Source organism: Helobdella robusta (genome assembly GCF_000326865.2).
Source record: "Helobdella robusta unplaced genomic scaffold HELROscaffold_20, whole genome shotgun sequence".
Lineage (NCBI taxonomy): Eukaryota > Metazoa > Annelida > Clitellata > Rhynchobdellida > Glossiphoniidae > Helobdella > Helobdella robusta.
In genome coordinates, this window is record NW_008704084.1 from 2702611 (window position 1) to 2720990 (window position 18380).

The following is an 18380-nucleotide window of genomic DNA, read 5'->3' on the forward strand; positions in this document are numbered from 1 at the left end:
GTTGGTTTTGCGATAAGTGTTCAAGCTTGGGACCGAGTTTGAAGAAATTAACTGACTCTGTCGAGCCATATAAAAATGGAGTGACAACAAAATTCAACGAACTGAATGAACTAAATCGGAAAATAAAATCTGCAATTGAAAACATCAATTCATCGGTAAGCGCCAGTGAAGAGAAGTTGAACCAATTCAATCAACCTGACATTCCTACGAGGTGAATTAAACAATCTAAAAACTGAAATGAATATGTCGTTCGCGAGCATTGTGAGTCGTGACGTTAAAAAGAATGTCGAAGTCATTGGAAGCGGGGTTAAAACTGTTCAAAAAACATTGAGTGATGCCAGCGACTTGAAGACGAGAGAAAGCAATTTAATAATGTTTCGACTAACTGAGGAGACTACAAGTAATGATAAAATAGCAGTGATAAAATCTTAAAACATCTGTCAGATGAGGTTGTTGATACAGACATAACGAGGCTGGCAAGACTAGGGAAAAAAGTGACGGTGTGGCCCGACCGCTACTGATATGTTTTGAGGATATTAAAATAAAAAACACCATTGTGAAAAATTTATTCAAAATAAAATCGTTAGATGCTATTCTTCGTCGTGTGGGGGTTGAATCATGATTTAACGATTGAACAGCGAAAGGAAATCAAAACCCTGACAGACGAGGCAAAGGAAAACTCGGACAAAGGTGGTTTTTTTTATACAGTGATGGGGCCTGTCGGAAGACGGAAAATTGTCAGATTTCAACCAACGAAAAAATTGATTTACATTTAATTTCAGAAAAAAATGGTGATGAAAGTATAAATGATTTAGAAAGAAAGACGAGCGGCAGAAAAATCAAAGACTTCGATCGAAAAGACGAAAAAAGGTTTGTTGAATATAAGGTCAATTATAAAAAAATCTGATGATGTGAATGAATTAATTAGAGATAAAATTTATGTTCTTATTTTAACTGAAACCTGGCATAGATCTCACGACGAAATATCTGTTTTATCTGCCAAACCTGCAGAGTACAGTTATGTTGATTACCTTAGACCATATGATGCTAATCATGGAGGATTAATAATTTACTTTAGGTCTATTCTTAAATTTAAAAGACTGGAACTACCACAATTAAATACTTTTGAAGCCATCGCATTAAAAAATATATGCAATCGGAACGACTACTTATTCCTGGCCATCTATAGACCTGGGTCATTGCCTGTCACTCCTATGTTTTTTAAGGAACTGTCATCTGTTTTGGAGAGTATGACAATATTAACTTTCAATTTAGTTGTTGCAGGTGATTTTAATGTCCGTGTTGATAGACATGACAGCCCGCACACGTTAACTCTGTTTGAAATTATCGATTTATTTCATATTAGAAATGTTATTAATGAACCGACTCACGAACTAGGTGGCGTATTAGACCTGATTGCCATTCCTTGTGATATTCTTACCTCTGAAATACAAGTATTTCCAAGTGGAATTTATTCCGATCATGGTCTAGTTGAAGTTTGTTTGCTTTTCAAGTTTAAAAAACCAGTACGAATTATAAAGATGGTTCGGTCGTGGAAGCGAGTGAGGGATGATGAATTCATTAGGCTTGTTCACGATTCCCCGATAAGCACACCCTGTGATGGCATGGATATTGATGATATGCTTGAACTGTTCAATAGCACAGTCTGTAATATTGTTAATAAAGTTGCACCATTGCATATGGTTGAGAGTCGATGTGATTTGAATGTCCCATGGTTTGATTAAGAATGCAAGCACCTGAAAAGGAAGTTTCGAAAATTGGAAAAATGTTACAGGAGAACTTCATTAAATAGTAGCAGACAAGAATGAGTCAATGCTATCAAGATGAAAAACCGTGTTTTTACTGAAAAAAAGTGTTCTGGCAAACTCGTTTGGGCAAAAATAAAAGAAATCCAAAGCGATTGTGGAATGACGTTAACAAAATGCTATGCAAAAACTCTCACAACAGTTGCGATGATGATAACAGAAAATTTACAAGTGATGATTTTTCTCAATTCTTTAGAGATAAAATGAACAGGGTTCGACAAGCTACAACAGGTAATGTTGGTCCATTATTTCCAAGAAGGCAAACCAAGGATGGTGAAGAATTTTCGTCATTCGCATTATGTACTGAAGATGATGTTGTGAAGGTAATACGCGAATCTCCCACAAAAACGTGTATCTTGGACAGTCACCCAACACATTTTTTTAAAAAGCATATACGCCTCTTTTCCAGATTTTTAACAAAACTTATTAACTTATGTCTAGGTACAGGAAAATTCCCTAAAATGGCCAAACACGGCATAGTCGTACCTACTCTTAAATAAAAAACAGATCTGGATGTGAGCGATTTGAATAATTATAGACGAATAACCAATCTTTCGTTTATTTTAAAGGTCATCGAACGTATCGTCGCTCTGGCGCGTAACAACTTGTTGTCGGCTCATCAATTAGGCTACAGACAGTTCCACTCAACGGAAACTGCTCAGCTGCAAATATCGTCGGTGTTATGCAAGGCTGTGGATGCACAGGATATTTCATTGCTAGCGTTCCTAGATATGAGCGCGGCTTTTGACAGCGTCGACTATAAGATACTGTTGAAACGAATCCGCCTCAGTTTTGGGGTCACGGGTGTTGCGTCCTATTTTAAACATGAAAAATATGTTTCATTAAACAATTCAAGCAAAATATTTCAACCCATTTGCATCGAAACATTCGGACCAACAGATAAGCACACAACATTATTTATTAAAGAATTAATAGGAAAAATAATTAATATAACAGGTGACCCTAATGAAGGTAATTATTTAAAACAAACACTTTCACTTTTATTACAAAAATTTAATTCCTTTTGCATTCTGGATGGAGCTGCTAGATACCTGACTGTGCGAGACCAGGGACATAGATAAAAGTTGAACTCGGAAACGATTGCATGCCTAACCATGGCTTGTTCATTAAAACGGGTTCATACATGCATACATACATACACATACATACATAAATACATTTCAGGTGCTTTCAGAGGGCAAACATACCCACAATTAAAGAACTCACGGGTCTCATGGAGGAAGGTAGCCTCAGGCCCGATGGGTATACTATTTCACCATGGGCGCAGGGACGTTCCCTTGCATGGGATGTTACGTTCCCCCATACAATGGTTGAAAGGTACACTAATCTTACCTCACAGGAGGCGGGTACCGCTGCCTTAAGAGCCGCAGACTTTAAAAATTCAAAATATGCGGCTCTTGCAGATAGCAAAATTTTTCAGCCAGTCTGTATTGAGACCTTTGGTCCAACCGATTTTCAGACTCAGAGTTTTCTGAATGAACTCTGTAGCAGGATTGTAGAAGTATCGGGTGACCCATTAGATAAGAGTTATGTAAAGCAATCTTTCTCTATTTTACTTCAAAAATATAATTCTTTCTGTATTTTGGATGGAGCGTTAAAATACCTGTCTGTGCGAAGCGTTTAACATAGATTGAAGCTGAACCCGGATATGATTATTACTTCCTTATAGTTCTAATCAATTATGGGTTCATACATACATACATACATACATACATACATACATACATACATACATACATACATACATACATACATACATACATACAGTTCTCAAGGAACCATCCGGCATTTCTGCGCATGATGGTAGGCGCCCGGACGGATGCACACTAATACCTTGGAGAGCCGGTAGATGTTTGGCGTGGGATGTTACGGTCCCTGGCACCCTTGCCGAACGATATGTAAACCTGACAAGTAAAGAATGCGGTTTGGCCGCGGCCAGGGCAGCGGACGAGAAAATGAAAAAATATGGGAACGCCCTCCCCTAGATGGAATTCTTGCCAATATGTATCGAGGTTCTCGGCCCGATAGACCCCAACACCCTTAAATTTCTTAAGGCAATATGAAAAATGATCAGCGTCAGATCAGGCGACAGCAGGGAACTGTTTTTCGCAACTAACCACATTTCGTGCTTGTTGCAGCGGTTCCTGCGTGTCTGTGTGCTTGAAAATATCCAACTGAATGCCGACATGTGCAATTAACGACAAATCAAAGTGTTAATCCATTTGTTACTTGATATTTGACGGTTCAGTGTCACTCATCATGTTTTGGTTTTAACATACATACATGCATAACATACATTCATACATACATATATACATACATACATACATACATATATACATACATACATACATACATACATACATACATACATACATACATACATACATACATACATACATACATACATACACACACACCTACAAACATTGTAATTCAAATTATACTTTAACGATTATTTGGGAATGATATTGAAAATATTTAGAAATTATTCCAAGATTATTTAGCTCTATCGTCAGTTGTGAGAACAAACAGAATTCCAATTCATAATTTTTAACTGTCCCGTATCAAATCCTTCCTTATTTACATTCTAATTTGTCTATATGCTTCATTGATAAAATATGCTGCTACATAGTTGAACCTATAAATGACCTGATGACTCAAGTAGTCGAGGTTCAACAAAATTGTGATTTAAAAGTTTAAATTTGTTGAAACTTTAGATCAATCAAATCAATCAATCTTCGTTTAGCGTCCAGAGACCCAGTTTTCCCGAGGTAGGACGTTGTTTTCTTTGCCATCAATTTTTATGCGCCAAATTAGGCGATCAGTTGTATCCATTTCGTTTAAATTTAGAGTTTCATGTCTTTCATGTCTTGTCAACAACTTCAACTAACCGACATGAAAATGCTCCGATGGATGCAACGAATTAGTCTGAAGGACCACATCAAGTCTACCAAAATCCTGCGTCGTGCTGGCTTAGATGATATATAGGACGAATGCCGGCAACACCGTCTGCGGTGGTTTGGTCATGTCAAACGAAGTGGAAACAGTGCCGTAACTTTTCTTGTAGATGTTGAAGTACCTGGCACACGTCCCAAAAGTCCTGGTCGCAAACAATCGAGGTAGACATGAAAGCTCTAAATTTAAATGAAATGGATACTACTGGTCGTCTAATTTGGCTCAAAAAGTTGATAGCAAAGAAAACAACGTCCTACCTCGGAGAACTGGGTCTCTGGACACTAAACGGATTGATTGATTGACTTTCATGTCTTGCTCGATTGTTTGCGACCAGGACTTCTTTGGATGGCCTTTGGGACGTGTGCCAGGTACTTCAACGTCTGCAAGAAAAATTACAGTACTGCTTCTACTTCGTTTGACATGACCAAACCACCTCAGACGGTGTTGCCGGCATTCGTCCTTTATATCATCTAAACCAGCATGACGCAGAATCTCGGTAGATTTGATGTGGTCCTTCAGACTAATTCGTTGTACATTTTTTAAAACATTAGCATAAATATTAATATTTCATTGTGGACCATGTAGAAAGATGTAAAATCGTATTACTTTTCAAAATTTGAATGATAATCTTCCAGTTGGATTACATTTTCATGATGAGTCGCAATGAAACAAAAGGATTGAAAATTTTTAATATGTTCACAGAAAGCAAGAAATAAGGCCACCCCCTCATCGAGACTAGTACCTGGAAATATTTTTTAAGTTTCGTAAAATTATTTTAAAACTATTTAATAAAACATTCTGAAAAATTTTAAATGGACTTAAAAAAATAAATAATTTTTATCTTTGGTTGGTCAAATAACAATCGTATTGTGAAAAAATTATTAGAAAATATAGAGTAGTTATAATAACTATTTGGAAAACATGAGATGTAAGGCTGTGCAACTGTGTAGTTACCCTTCTATATAAAAAGCATTACAAGAAGCTTGCAAAAAATAACAACTGTTGTATTTCGGCCAGACAAAAATTAAAATGTAAAGCAACCTTTTATACATTTTAAAATGTAGGGAAGTTTCAATTAGGTCAAATAAGAACATTTTGTTTTCTCACTTGCTTAAGTGAGTGCATTCAATCCGAGAAGCACTCTGGTTTTGCTAAGTACCTGTACTCGGACGAAATAAAATTTTAAAAAGTTTGCAAATGAAATAAAAAACAAAATATCTCGAGCAGGTTAAGCCGTATTAACAACAGCGTAAGCGTTATGTCCAGGGTTCTTACCAACATTACAATAAATTTTATTTTAACCGACAGCAACTGTTTTCAATAATCGAACCAAATGATAGCACAAACGGCACATCGCATAAGGAATGCTTCTCAAAGGTTAGGGAACACAACGAAGAAAGCAACAAACACAAACTGAAGATAAATGTAATAAAAAAAGATGATTAAAGCAAATTAAAGTGAAAAATTTTAAGAATCTGAATGCTGAAATGGAAAATGAACTAACGACTTATTTCAGCATCAAATAAAAATCACTCTTAGATTTTAATAGGTGGGGGCAAGTTGGTTTTAATCTCAAAAAAATCATGGTGATGATAAAATGAGTAAATGCTTTGACGAAATTGATTGTAACTCATTTTACACACGTTCGTTTGTCCTTCACACCACAACAGGCAGGAGAAACGTTTCTGTGTAATGCAGCCTACATCATCATTTCGGCCTCAAACAGCAAGCAGGCTTCAATATAATGAACCAAAGGTGTGAAAATGCGTGAAAAAATAAAAGACCAGTCACAGAAATTAGTCAACAATTTGAATCATAATGATACAACTTTGTTATCCAATTCCCATGCACTACTCTCTGGCTTCAACGAAAAAAAGTGGAACAATCATAATTAATAAAAAACCGTAACTGTTACATGGCTACTGAAAATTATAAATTTTTAAAGGACAGTAATATAACCTGTGCATTAATTTCAAAAAACTATCAAAAAGGCTTAACCTTTGCACAATTCATCGATAATGATCATAGAACATTTGTTGACATTCTGAACGACGTAATTCATCTCTTTCATCTTTTCGAAAACGGGAAACGTTTTTTAAATCAATAATTTGATGAAAATGGTAATCACCTACTTCGTTGAACAACATTGAAGAATTGGTTCCGATGTAATTATTGTAACCAATCCTCGAAAATATTTGCTTGCAAAGTTTAAACGAAGCTGTTTCGGCCGGGACATAGGAGCCGATTTGTGCCATTATTTGCAAAATTGCTATCTGACTCAAATACGTCGACTTGCCACTCTTGAAAGAATGGATTTTTTAAATATTTAATTAAATTTTTATTGTAGAGATTCATAGATATAATCGGACGAGTATTTCATAATTAGCGGGCCATGACATTTGATTTAGCTAAAGGCAGAGCTACAAAGGCGAAAGAACAACGATATAGGCCTGCAATATATCGTGTGAAACATCCAAACATAATTTGTGTGAAGGGTTAAATGCGTTACAAAAAAAATATTTGCTGCTGTCGGCTCACAGTCTCTTTATTTATAACAATGTAGTAAGAGCTGCTGAAATTATATCGTTTTAGATAAACTATTTTCAATATGATAATTCATGAAAAATTCTCATCACCAGTCTTTTTTGCAAATGCCGTTATTTTTTTAATGTTTTAATATAAGTAGTTGGAAAAAAATGAAAAAAAAAATTTGTGGCTGAAAATTAATTCGAGAGGATGCTATCTAAATAAATTAAGCGCTACTATTCTAAACAGAATTTCTGAATAATAACGTTGCTTGCGTTCTATAAATTGCCGCCACACGTGAAAAACTCATCAACCAGCTGCTCTCATTGACTTCCGGTGTTTGTGTTTTGGTCCTCGCAAAAAGAATGTTTTCCTTGAGGGTTATAGAGACTTTGAGACAATTTAAACCTTATTTCCTAAATTAGTTCGCGTTTGAATGTATTGAGTTTTTGGACTCCTAAACACTCGTTAAGATGGCTGTTTTACTTCCATGTAGCTTTGAATATCTTAATGTTGAGAGAACACAGAACTAAGCGACAAGGTTTTGCACTAAACAGAAGGGAGCGTTATTATGGTAAAAGTTATACTAATAAATCGTCCATTAAATCTGCATTGCTAAAACTAGGCAAAGCTTTCGCATATTTTATTTTTAGTTTCTAGTCCCAAAATTACCAAGCACTAAACAATCATTCACATTTTCTGTACTTCATCATTCGCCGGACCCAAAGATCTTTTTTACCGACCTTCCTGTGCCACTGCCACACATTTCTTTTAATTGTTCTGGAACCCCTATATACTTTGTACCGGCTTTAATGTCCCCAACAACGATCTTAATTTATATTATTAATGCAAGATTATTTAGCCTTTCATGTGATGCTAAAGATCATTTTTTGAATAAATTCAATATTACAACATAAAACGAAATTAATTCAATATTACAGCATAAAGAAATAAATGAATCAAGTTTTACCATGTTTGGTCCAGATATGATAACAAAGTTATTTGCTTCCGAAGCATACTTTAAAGAATTTGAGTTTTCAAAAATTAGTTAGTTATCCGTTGTTTTTAAAATAAAAAATAATTACAATTGAATTGCTGATAACGTGACAGTGCGGCATTCTTTCAAGTATGGGATGACGGCTGTTTTTGACTGCCAAGGTATCCGTAAAAACCGGTCTGACTACAGGCAAAATACAAGTAAGCATTCATTTTGACGGTTTCAGCGAAAAAATTTATATGATATAACTTAACCATAACTGTGGTCGGATCTTATTGCATTGAAAGCAAAAGAAGCTACCACATCTACTATGCCGACACATTCGGCCAGCTGGTACAAGCCAGAGATGTTCTTCATCACTTCGGCCAATACATTGTCGGCGATTCTGGCAAAAACATAATACATTTGGAATAAATAACAATTCATTTATTTAGATCAATATAGTCAAAACAAAACTAGATTCAACTTAAGAACTGTTAAAGATTTATTGCTAGAAGTGTTAATTTTAAATAAGAACTATGTGTTGAAGCATCCGTAATAAAATAAATTATTGTAATGAAAGTTAAATGATAGAGTTATAATAAATAATCAAATGTTATATAAATGGAGTTAATTATTTACTAGCACAACCTTCCAGATATGATGTAGATTTCATTTAGTGAATTTTTTACTCTATCTGCAATGCGATGAAGATTAGTTTTTTAAATAATTAAGCGAGAAATCCAATAAAAAACTTGAACTCTTGTGAACAATCTTACCGTTGAAGATCAACTGTTATAAAAAAAATTATTAAAAGTGCACAGGATAAATACAACAATGTGAAAATCTCTGCCTACCAATTGATCCGTCGTAAAAATAAACGATCCCTTGAACTTCATAATTTTTAAAAATTCATTTGGTAGACTACAGGCAGACATATTCTTAACTGGTATTTTCAAATAAAACCCTTTATGAAGACTGTAATTAGACTTTATTGGTAGATGGTATTTCTCTCGCAGTTCAACAACTAACTCTGTGTGTACATTTTTAATAACTGAAGTTGTTGTAAAAGTAAGAGTATGAAACATTAAATGAAATTAAAGTGCCATGAACAAATTCGTAAAAAAATACACTCAACTCAACTATTTAAGTCACCATATACAATTTTTTACAGAAAGTTGTGGAAATTAATGATTAATCGGTCGATTAATACTGATTTTAAGCTGTTAATAAAATGCTTTCCATTAGCCACTAACAAAAGTACCGGCAGTTTAAAAGAAATTATAAAACGGCGGATATTTTAAAATGGATTAAACTAATTTTTTACATTCAGCTGACAGAAATATTGATAATGCCAAAAGTTCTTATTGCGTTCTATAATAAAGCATTCGGCCTCCCTCCATAGTTTCAACACTTCACTTATTTTTCAACCAAAGAGCAGCCAGCCACTTCAGTCAACCAAAACTTTAGCCCGAACCGTTTATCGCACTAGCGCCGTGAATTTCAAGGCAGGCTAGTCTGCATGACTGACTAACAACTGCTGTCCTCTAGCTGATCGCCCATTAACGCCGGAACTGCACTAAAAAAATGCCTATCATAAAAACTAATACCCCGTCGCACTATAAACAAACTTTAAGCACTATAATTATATAACGGCATGACTCAGCAGGCAAATAAATTAGGCGGTGAAATTGCAGAAGGACTTGTACTGAAACAATTCTCGGACAACTCTAGGCAATGAATATACTATTAGGTCACTAGTCATTGAAGATTATAATGCAAATTGAAAATGTTGTCCTCGAAAATTAAAATGTTTTTTTTTAGAACTATTCGAAATTAATGAATCGTTACAATTCACTTTAATCCTTCAAGAAACAGTCCGGCGGTGTCCACCTTCCTTAAAAATTGTCAACCTACTTTTTTATCTTTGTGCAATTTTGCTGAAGCCAACGTTTTCACTCAAGTCTATTCTGTTGTCACCCGTCCATTCCTTAGCAGGTCCTCCAACTTTTCACTACGAGTTTTTCTTCCTCATCAGAACAGTCATCCAACATTCCACAAATACAACTGAAAAATCATTATTTTCAAAACTTAATATTTTCATAACAACTGTTGTCTTACAAATTGACTATTTTGAAAAAGTTCAATGTTCCTCCTGTTGTAAAAAAAAACAAAAAGGGAGCTTGACGATTATGACCATAGATTACATTAAAATCTTAAGTTTAGAAAATTTGAATAATCAACATAAAAATACAAGTACAACGAACGAACGATTTATGTCTTCAATGGCTTCAGAATAAGTCCTTCTTGAAATGTCAAGTAAACCTTAAAGTGTGAACGTTTTTAATGCATTAGTCGTTTAGAAAGTTGTAATTCATAATTGAAATCATAAAATTTAATTGTTAGCTTATATATATAAATATTAATGTTATTATATTGAACTAAATATTAATGTATATATATATATATATAATATATATATATATATTATAAATATTTGTTTATGTATATAATCATAAAAAATCACAGCATTTTTAACTTATAGTTCGGTTTATTTATCCCTGCAAGACTTATATCATGGTCATTTACTATGTTAAGATCGAACAGTTTTCAATTTAATTAGTATCGATTATCAGCTAACAATTTTAAAGACCATTAGCGTGTGTTACAACTACAGAAAAGTATTTTCTCGGCGAAACCTATCATAAGTTTAGATATATGCAGTTTATTTTAATACAATATTTCTTAAGATGCTTCTTTGACCCAATTGTTTATTGAACAGTCACCACTATTGCATTAAATTTTCATTTTAATATGACATTTATATCTGTGGAAAAATTAATTTCGATTTATGAGACGAGTCGTCTAACCAATATAAACATTAAGAAGTTAGCTCTGAACAACTTGATTATGGATGACAAGTTGATCGTCTAACGAGTGAATATCCCAAAATCAACAACAGTTGAACGTTGGATATTTACTCAACTTATCAAGTTTTGATGATAAGAAAATTAATCGAAATATATAAAAATAAATATAAAACTTAATAATGTTTATACCTCATTGATTGAGTTAAATAAAATATGCCTTTACCAAAAAAAACTATTAACCATAACCTAAAAGTGGTAACTCATAAGATTATTTCCCAACCTCCAGAACAATCATTCAACACATTTGTAAGATCATTTTGGTAAATAAAAAACAATTGAATGAAAAACCTTCATAGCACAACATAGCGATGAAGCAAACGTGACAAAAGCACGAAAACTAACCGTTAGCTTCTGCCTGTTGTGAACAAAAAATATAATAAATTGGATAGAATTTCAAATTTAAGTGAACAATAATACAGTTGGCTTTACTTTAATAGCATAACCTTTCTGCACCTTCGTTGCAAATAAATTTTTCGTCAGATGTGTATTATCTTCAACTACTGATGAAATGGCTTCTAACATATCTGTATAACAACGATGGCTCAGCAACTAAATTTAGGAAACATAAATTATGCCATGGAAAAACACGTTGGAATAAATGTAAAGTATTACGCGGTGGAAAGTTTGGAATAGCAAGGACACACTGTCTTCAAAAGCATCTTTCAATAACTCGACAGCTTCCAATGCATTTTTCAAGTTTATCAACGTTGTCAGTTTACTTTCAGCCACTTTCAATGATGCTACACTGGACTTTTGAACCATGGAGCTCAAAATATGATTGATATTAGAAAAATACACGAGAGCATTTCTAATTTTATAAAACATGTTTGAATTGTTTAGAAGTTCGTCCACCATGTCTAATCTTTCGACGATAGTCTGTAAGTCTAACAAAGTTTGTACAGTTAACTTCAATCAATCATGCAATAAATCAAATAATCAATTGGTTAATAAATAAATAGATCAATCAGGTAGTCAGTTAGTTGCAGCAAAATACGTATGTCACTGTCTGTGCGTACAACCACGCACATAAACGCAAACAAATTACTTATATCGTAACTAGTCATTTCAAGGTAAAAAAAGAAGTAATTTTATAAGAGAAAACAATCACATCGACTGATTTCGAATGTTTTTTGAACTATCTTCTATTTGATAATGGCATTTATTGAAATTGTAAAGCGGAACTTGAAAAAAATTTCTGGAAGTCGGAGCTGAGAAATAGCCGGAATCAAGCAGTTGGAACCCGAAAAACTTTTTCTCATCTAATATCCAACCTGGTAAGCATAGCATGTAAGAGTGGCTGTAAATTCTATATAAGCTTCTATCTATAATACAATGTCGTTATTCATTTGTCCAATATACTACTGGCCATCTTATTTTCCCCCAATTATTTCGTGTATTTTTTTGAAAAATATTTGTTGATTGTTTTTACATAGAAAATTGTTTTTAGGCGATGCCTACACTTTGCACTTACCGTGGGTTAGTCAAAAAATGTTTAAATATAAACATTTACATTTATAAATAAACAAACGAATGAATAAACGAGAGCAAACCACAAGAAGGTTCCAGAATGTTGGAACGAAGTAACTTCGATCCCATCTGCGTCTTCACGTTATTCAAAACATTAAACAACGACAAATGTGACTTCTGTTCATTGGCATTTCTTATAAGCTCTAAATTTTTAGTAGTAGTGATATCTGTCCGGGATAAAATTGTTACTGTAGAATAAGTACAATCTGTAACGACTTTAAACTTCTCATAATTTCAATTCAATTTCAATTTCATTTCCAAGAAAACTTGCTTGTGGAGTCACACAACAAATTCAAAAATGTAAATTAACATGCAACTAAAATTGCAATAATTTATTGATATATAGAACGATTAAAATCAAAAGACTGAAAAAGATAAAATCAGTTTGTCGAGAAACCACCATCAAGTTCCAAGATATATAAATGTCCAATTTTCGCAAATATAACGATAAAACCACTACAAGTTGTTAATATAATTTATAATTCTTTTATTATTTGAGTTATTAATTGACTTGGCCCCGACTGCATTCGATTCGAATTATATTCGATTGAGATGCCAACATTACTGATAAATTACTACTTTAATTTAACAGATCAAAATTTCAAAAACACACCACAGAAGATGAAACGAACCCATCATAGTTGAGTGCTCATTAGTCTTATAAACAACCTTTATTGAAGATGGAACAAAGGTGATATTCCGAACAAATTCAAGATATTTGAACAAGGCATTTGTAGCCGCTAGGCAATAATACCTACGATTGTTTAAACAATTGTTATGTGTATATGAATAGTCAGACCTCCTTATAACAAACTTCTAATTTCTCTATAACGAACAAAACATCATTTAAATTTATAATCCATTGAAATCTTTCCATCACGCACAATCAATTTTTTTTAGTACACGATTAGCAACGTATTTTGTTATTAAACTTTGTCTAGCAGCAGAATCAGTTTTTAAACTAACTTTATAAATTCTATTTATAAACTGAATGGTAAGGAAATGAAGGAAAATATTAAATGATAAACTCAACGGATACCTATCACTAATTTGATTTTCAGTCAATGATGACGCTTGATGATTCAGCTGTGTTATATAGAAAAGACCTGAAAAACAACATTGCAAATGAATTCAATTATTAAAACCATTAAAAGAATTTTTGGCATAAGTTTGAATAGATACAGTTTTTAGGACATTGAAATCGCTGTTAAAAGAAATAAATAATAAAATCATTAGTAATAATAATTTGCAGAAAGTATGACCAAGAGAGAGCAAAACTTTCGATAAAATTTAAATTCAGAGTGGGCGGACTGGTGTCCAGGCAGCATTTTGGAAACTGTTTTAGCGTTAGTATAGTTGAGAAACAAAAGCGATTTCTAGACAGAAAAAAGGTCAGATCTGTTTATTGAAATAGTCAGACGCTCCCGCAAAACTGGTGGAATATTCCAGACAAACGGAAACGCCGGGATTGGAAAATCAGCTTAGCCAGTAAAATAAAGATTTGAATGAACAAAGATGAACGGCAGACTTAAGCATTCTACAGATGCGCTGCATGAAAAAGGAAATTTGCATTTTTTCTCAATTGAAGTAGGTTGAATATGAAAATTCTAAAACCTTTCCGATCATTGAAATATTTCCTGTTAACAGAAACAATCTTCAGGGTGCTGCAATGCATTGAAATTTGCTGAATTAAACTGGATAGCTTTTCTTTTTCACATACTGTGTTGGACATAATCACCTTCAAAAACAATCAAAACACGTGAATATACAATTGCATATGTTTTTAATTCAAAAATGTCATTTTCAACTTTGAAAACATTTTTAAACATGTCCAATCTTCAAGTAAAATATGGTTACCTACGAATTCCACAAATCTTTTGTTATACAATAAAAATTTGTAATAAAAAAGAAAAATGAATATTTAAATCAGTGAAACTATCTATGAATCTTTTAAATGATCAGTTATTAGCAGAACAGCAACAACTCTGAAACACTAAATGACGAACAATTATAAACCAGAGCTTCGAATAACAAAGAATGAAGCAGCGGATTTTATGAGAACATAATAATGTAAAATCGAATGTTTCATTTTCAATAGCCTTCAGAGGAAGATGAAAAATAAATTAAAAAAATGTTCAAACTTCAACAAAAGTAAAAGATGTTTCGACGAACGAAACCAATGGCTTGAAAGGAGGACAGGAATGGGAAAACTGATAAAGAAGTGACTGCGAAAATTTCTTCGTGATAGAATCAAACCATGGAACTTGCGTGGCTTATACAATCAAAGAGATTTTTTGTTAAATATAGAAGTCAAGCTTTAAATAGCATGTAAGAATGGCTGTAAGTTTTATATAAGCAAAACTATATTGGTCGAATTGAAAAATTTTATAAAGTTAAAAAGATGAAATGGATAAATGTTGTGGTATGACATAAAAAATTATATGAAATCCTTCAAGAAACAGTCAAGAATAAGGTATGAACAGAATCAAACAAGCTGTGTTTCGTCTTGGTTCACGGTATAGAAAAATGCAGAAAAAGAAAAAGTACACTTGTGAAAGTAAAAATTCTGCAATCACCAATGAACAACAATCTCGGAAAGCACTCGTTTTATAATATATACAAGTATAAAACTATGAAGTGTTATTTAAGATATATTAATTCCCAACTTAAATTATGCAATATACAACCTTAGCAAAATTTTACCACTTTCTTAAAGTGGCACAGGAGATGTCGCATGAGTCATGTCCGTGCATTTCTGCTATGAACTGTCAGGTTATATTTTACTAGATTTAAAGTTTCATTAATTTTTCCTCTAAATAAAATTTTTGCTAAATCTTCATCGAAGTTAATTCAATCAATGTTTTTCTTTTTGGCGCTGTTTTGAAAATAGCCAAGTAGAAATTTGCGTCTTTGAAATGTGAACCAACAACGATATTTTCTATACAGCCAAAAATGCACAATTATATGACGATTATATATTATTATTTACATCAACTGATTTCAAATTTTGTTTTATTTTTTATTGTATCATTCGATAGATATTTAAAATTGTTAAACTGTTGCAAAACTTTTTGAGTCAGAGGCTGGAGTCGGAGTTGGAAATTTTTCAATCAAGTTGAAGAAATTTTTATCACGCTGGCTATTTTCTTTGTCTGAAATGCACGAATCAAGAAATTCGATATAAAACACATATCTACCAACTAATTCTCCCTTCAATTCTTTATTAACTATCATTAAACTATGTTGCATGCAACCTAGTCACAAATTGAAAAAATTGCTCCGATAATAAAAATGACAATTACAATATTGTTTATAAGGGAATTAAAAGCATTATTCATATATTGATTTTTTTTCACTTTTTAATTAATATTAGTTTTAGGTTCTACGTGATCCGCAACATAGCAAGAAACGGAACCATAAAAACTAAAACACAAAGAAATTCTACAACCTCGGCTGGATTGAGTATATTCAACTTTGTGACCAATTTGCTGTAAGTGTGGCAATCAGAAAATTGGTAAAGTTCCAATGTAGAATTATTCAAATCGTAACACGCCAGACCAACTTCGCCTTGTGCGTTGCCTCTCCCTTCAATGACAGCTATAATTTAATAAAAAATTAAATGGTTTAGAACAAGTGTGTTTTGGATGACCATTTTAGAGTTTAAAAATATGGTTCGAATATTGTAAATTAAGATTTTATTCAAAATGTTTAATCGTAATGCGTTAGGCGTCGTTAATGGTCTAAAAATTACGCTCTAAATCAATTAAAATGACATGAGACGAATTTAAAGAATAAAGTTTTCAAGTATATTTCTATGTTCTTTGAGATCTTTAACGGCAAAAAAATTTGATTTTGTTATTTGGAACTTCAAAAAGAGATAAATTGCAACTTTCTACTCGAGGAAACTCAAAATAAAAAAGTTTGTGATAATTTCCAACTGTAGAAATCAGCTTGATGGATCAACTGCCAATTTTCCTATTTTAAATAGTGAGTGCATTTCATTAAGATAGGCCAAAGTCAACAGTGACCTAGTGAACATCCACCTGAATAAACTGAATGGTGAAACGGAAAAACTGAAAAGTGCAGCAATTTGTTTTCACATTCAAGAAAATATTAGCAGATCATTTTCAGACTTGAGCAATGAAACAAACCACATTTCTAGCAAAATAAAGACATTTTACATTTGCGAACATTGCTAAAGAAAGCTAATTAAGCAACAGTACAACGGATGACAGCAGCAATGATTTCCAAAAATAACGTGTTTATGACAAAACAAAAAAAAACAACATAAACAAGAAGAAAGCGAGGTTAATAACAACCAATCAATCAAGCGTGTGGAATCAGGAAAACCATGGTAGAGCGAGTTACAGAAATCAATTCTAGATAAAACTAAAGTAGTAACAAGAAAAGTAGGAATGTCAAGAAAAGGCAAAAGTTTTTTTTTATTCTCCGTAGACGAAAGTAACAACTTTTAGCAACACTATAATCTGGGAAAGATAAAACTTGCTAGAATCCAAAAATAAAGCCTAGACTACAAAACTTGTGAGAAACATCAAGAGCCTTAGAATTAGATAAGATAATAGAATAAATTTATTATAACAAATTAATTCAATTTTAGAAAGATTAAGTTTAAGACAAATAGAATCAAAACAACAAATCATAAAACTCACTGCAAAACCTAATAAAAAAACAAAAGGTAAAACTCTGTAACGCAGCTGGATTTATCAAACTTAAAGGTTTTAGCAAAAAATCAATCAACATCAAATCCTGTACAGTAGCTGACCATCAGAAAGATTTGGAGGTTAAACTTCGCAAACTCTTTTTCTGTCATCGACATTGGAAAAAGCTTTTTTTGTTCAGTACTTTTTCCCAGTTGATAAATGACTCCGTTATGGGATTTTTCTTCCAGATGGTTTTTTCAGTTCTATCTGATAAACAAGATACTTCTTTCACAATACAATCGCATTTATTTATGTTTTTAACAGGTTTATTCATGTGAAAGTAAAAAAGAATTACAAATCAACATTAAAGGGATACAAGAGTGCAACTCTTAATTAATGCACGAGTGACTCCTTTATTTCTTTTTGTTTTATTTTAAAGTTTTTTCAATTACCTAGATTTGCTACAGCACCTAAACAACTAAAACAACTCCAGAACAGCCTTGGATTAATCATCAAACTTGTATGGAGAATAAAGAAATGAGTTGCTCAAGCAATTAAACAGCAAAAGAGGCAAAAAAGTGTACATGTAAATCCAAAAAGCAAGATAAATGCTTGAAGAATATAATTTAAAAAAGAGCTAGATTAACAGATGGGAACAACGACAGGACACCAAAGTATGACTTTTGATGAAGTTACACAGAATGGAACGATTCCATGAAGAATCAGTAGCTTGACGTAGCAGAAATATGCATACATGACATATACATAGATGTCAACCTTCTACACAGTTTATACTTTAAAACAGCATGTCATTGGTGACGTGAACACGTTTTATAATTAATTTTTTTAGAGATCTTATTGTTGCTTCATTGTATAAAAAATTTCTTTTCCTCAACTCAAAAATAAATTAATTTATAAATTAAAAATTTTAATTAATAAATTATAACTGTCAAAA

The 18380-nt window shown here is 32.7% G+C and overlaps 2 protein-coding genes across 2 annotated transcripts in view; one reads left to right on the plus strand and one right to left on the minus strand.

Annotated features, from left to right (window-relative positions):
* Positions 1-3832, plus strand: part of HELRODRAFT_171434 (hypothetical protein) — a gene marked incomplete at both ends in the record, with an annotated part of 4043 nt that extends 211 nt beyond the window's left edge. The window contains 8 exons of the mRNA XM_009018150.1: positions 445-500; positions 588-690; positions 783-870; positions 929-1284; positions 1399-1496; positions 2784-2798; positions 3187-3355; positions 3615-3832. Coding sequence (XP_009016398.1) covers positions 445-500; positions 588-690; positions 783-870; positions 929-1284; positions 1399-1496; positions 2784-2798; positions 3187-3355; positions 3615-3832 — 1103 coding nt within the window. The remainder of the gene's footprint in view (positions 1-444; positions 501-587; positions 691-782; positions 871-928; positions 1285-1398; positions 1497-2783; positions 2799-3186; positions 3356-3614) is intronic.
* A 1575-nt stretch (positions 3833-5407) lies between these two features.
* HELRODRAFT_77646 (hypothetical protein) lies at positions 5408-16368 on the minus strand (the record flags this gene model as incomplete). Its single annotated transcript, XM_009018151.1, has 15 exons — positions 5408-5547; positions 6804-6876; positions 6938-7105; positions 8302-8349; positions 8417-8511; positions 8589-8713; positions 9130-9340; positions 10579-10632; positions 11580-11592; positions 11667-11786; positions 11850-12121; positions 12788-12931; positions 13397-13518; positions 14306-14502; positions 16213-16368. Coding segments are annotated over 15 exons (1938 nt in total), but the record flags the coding sequence as incomplete, so codon positions are not given.
* Positions 16369-18380: the final 2012 nt, after the last annotated feature.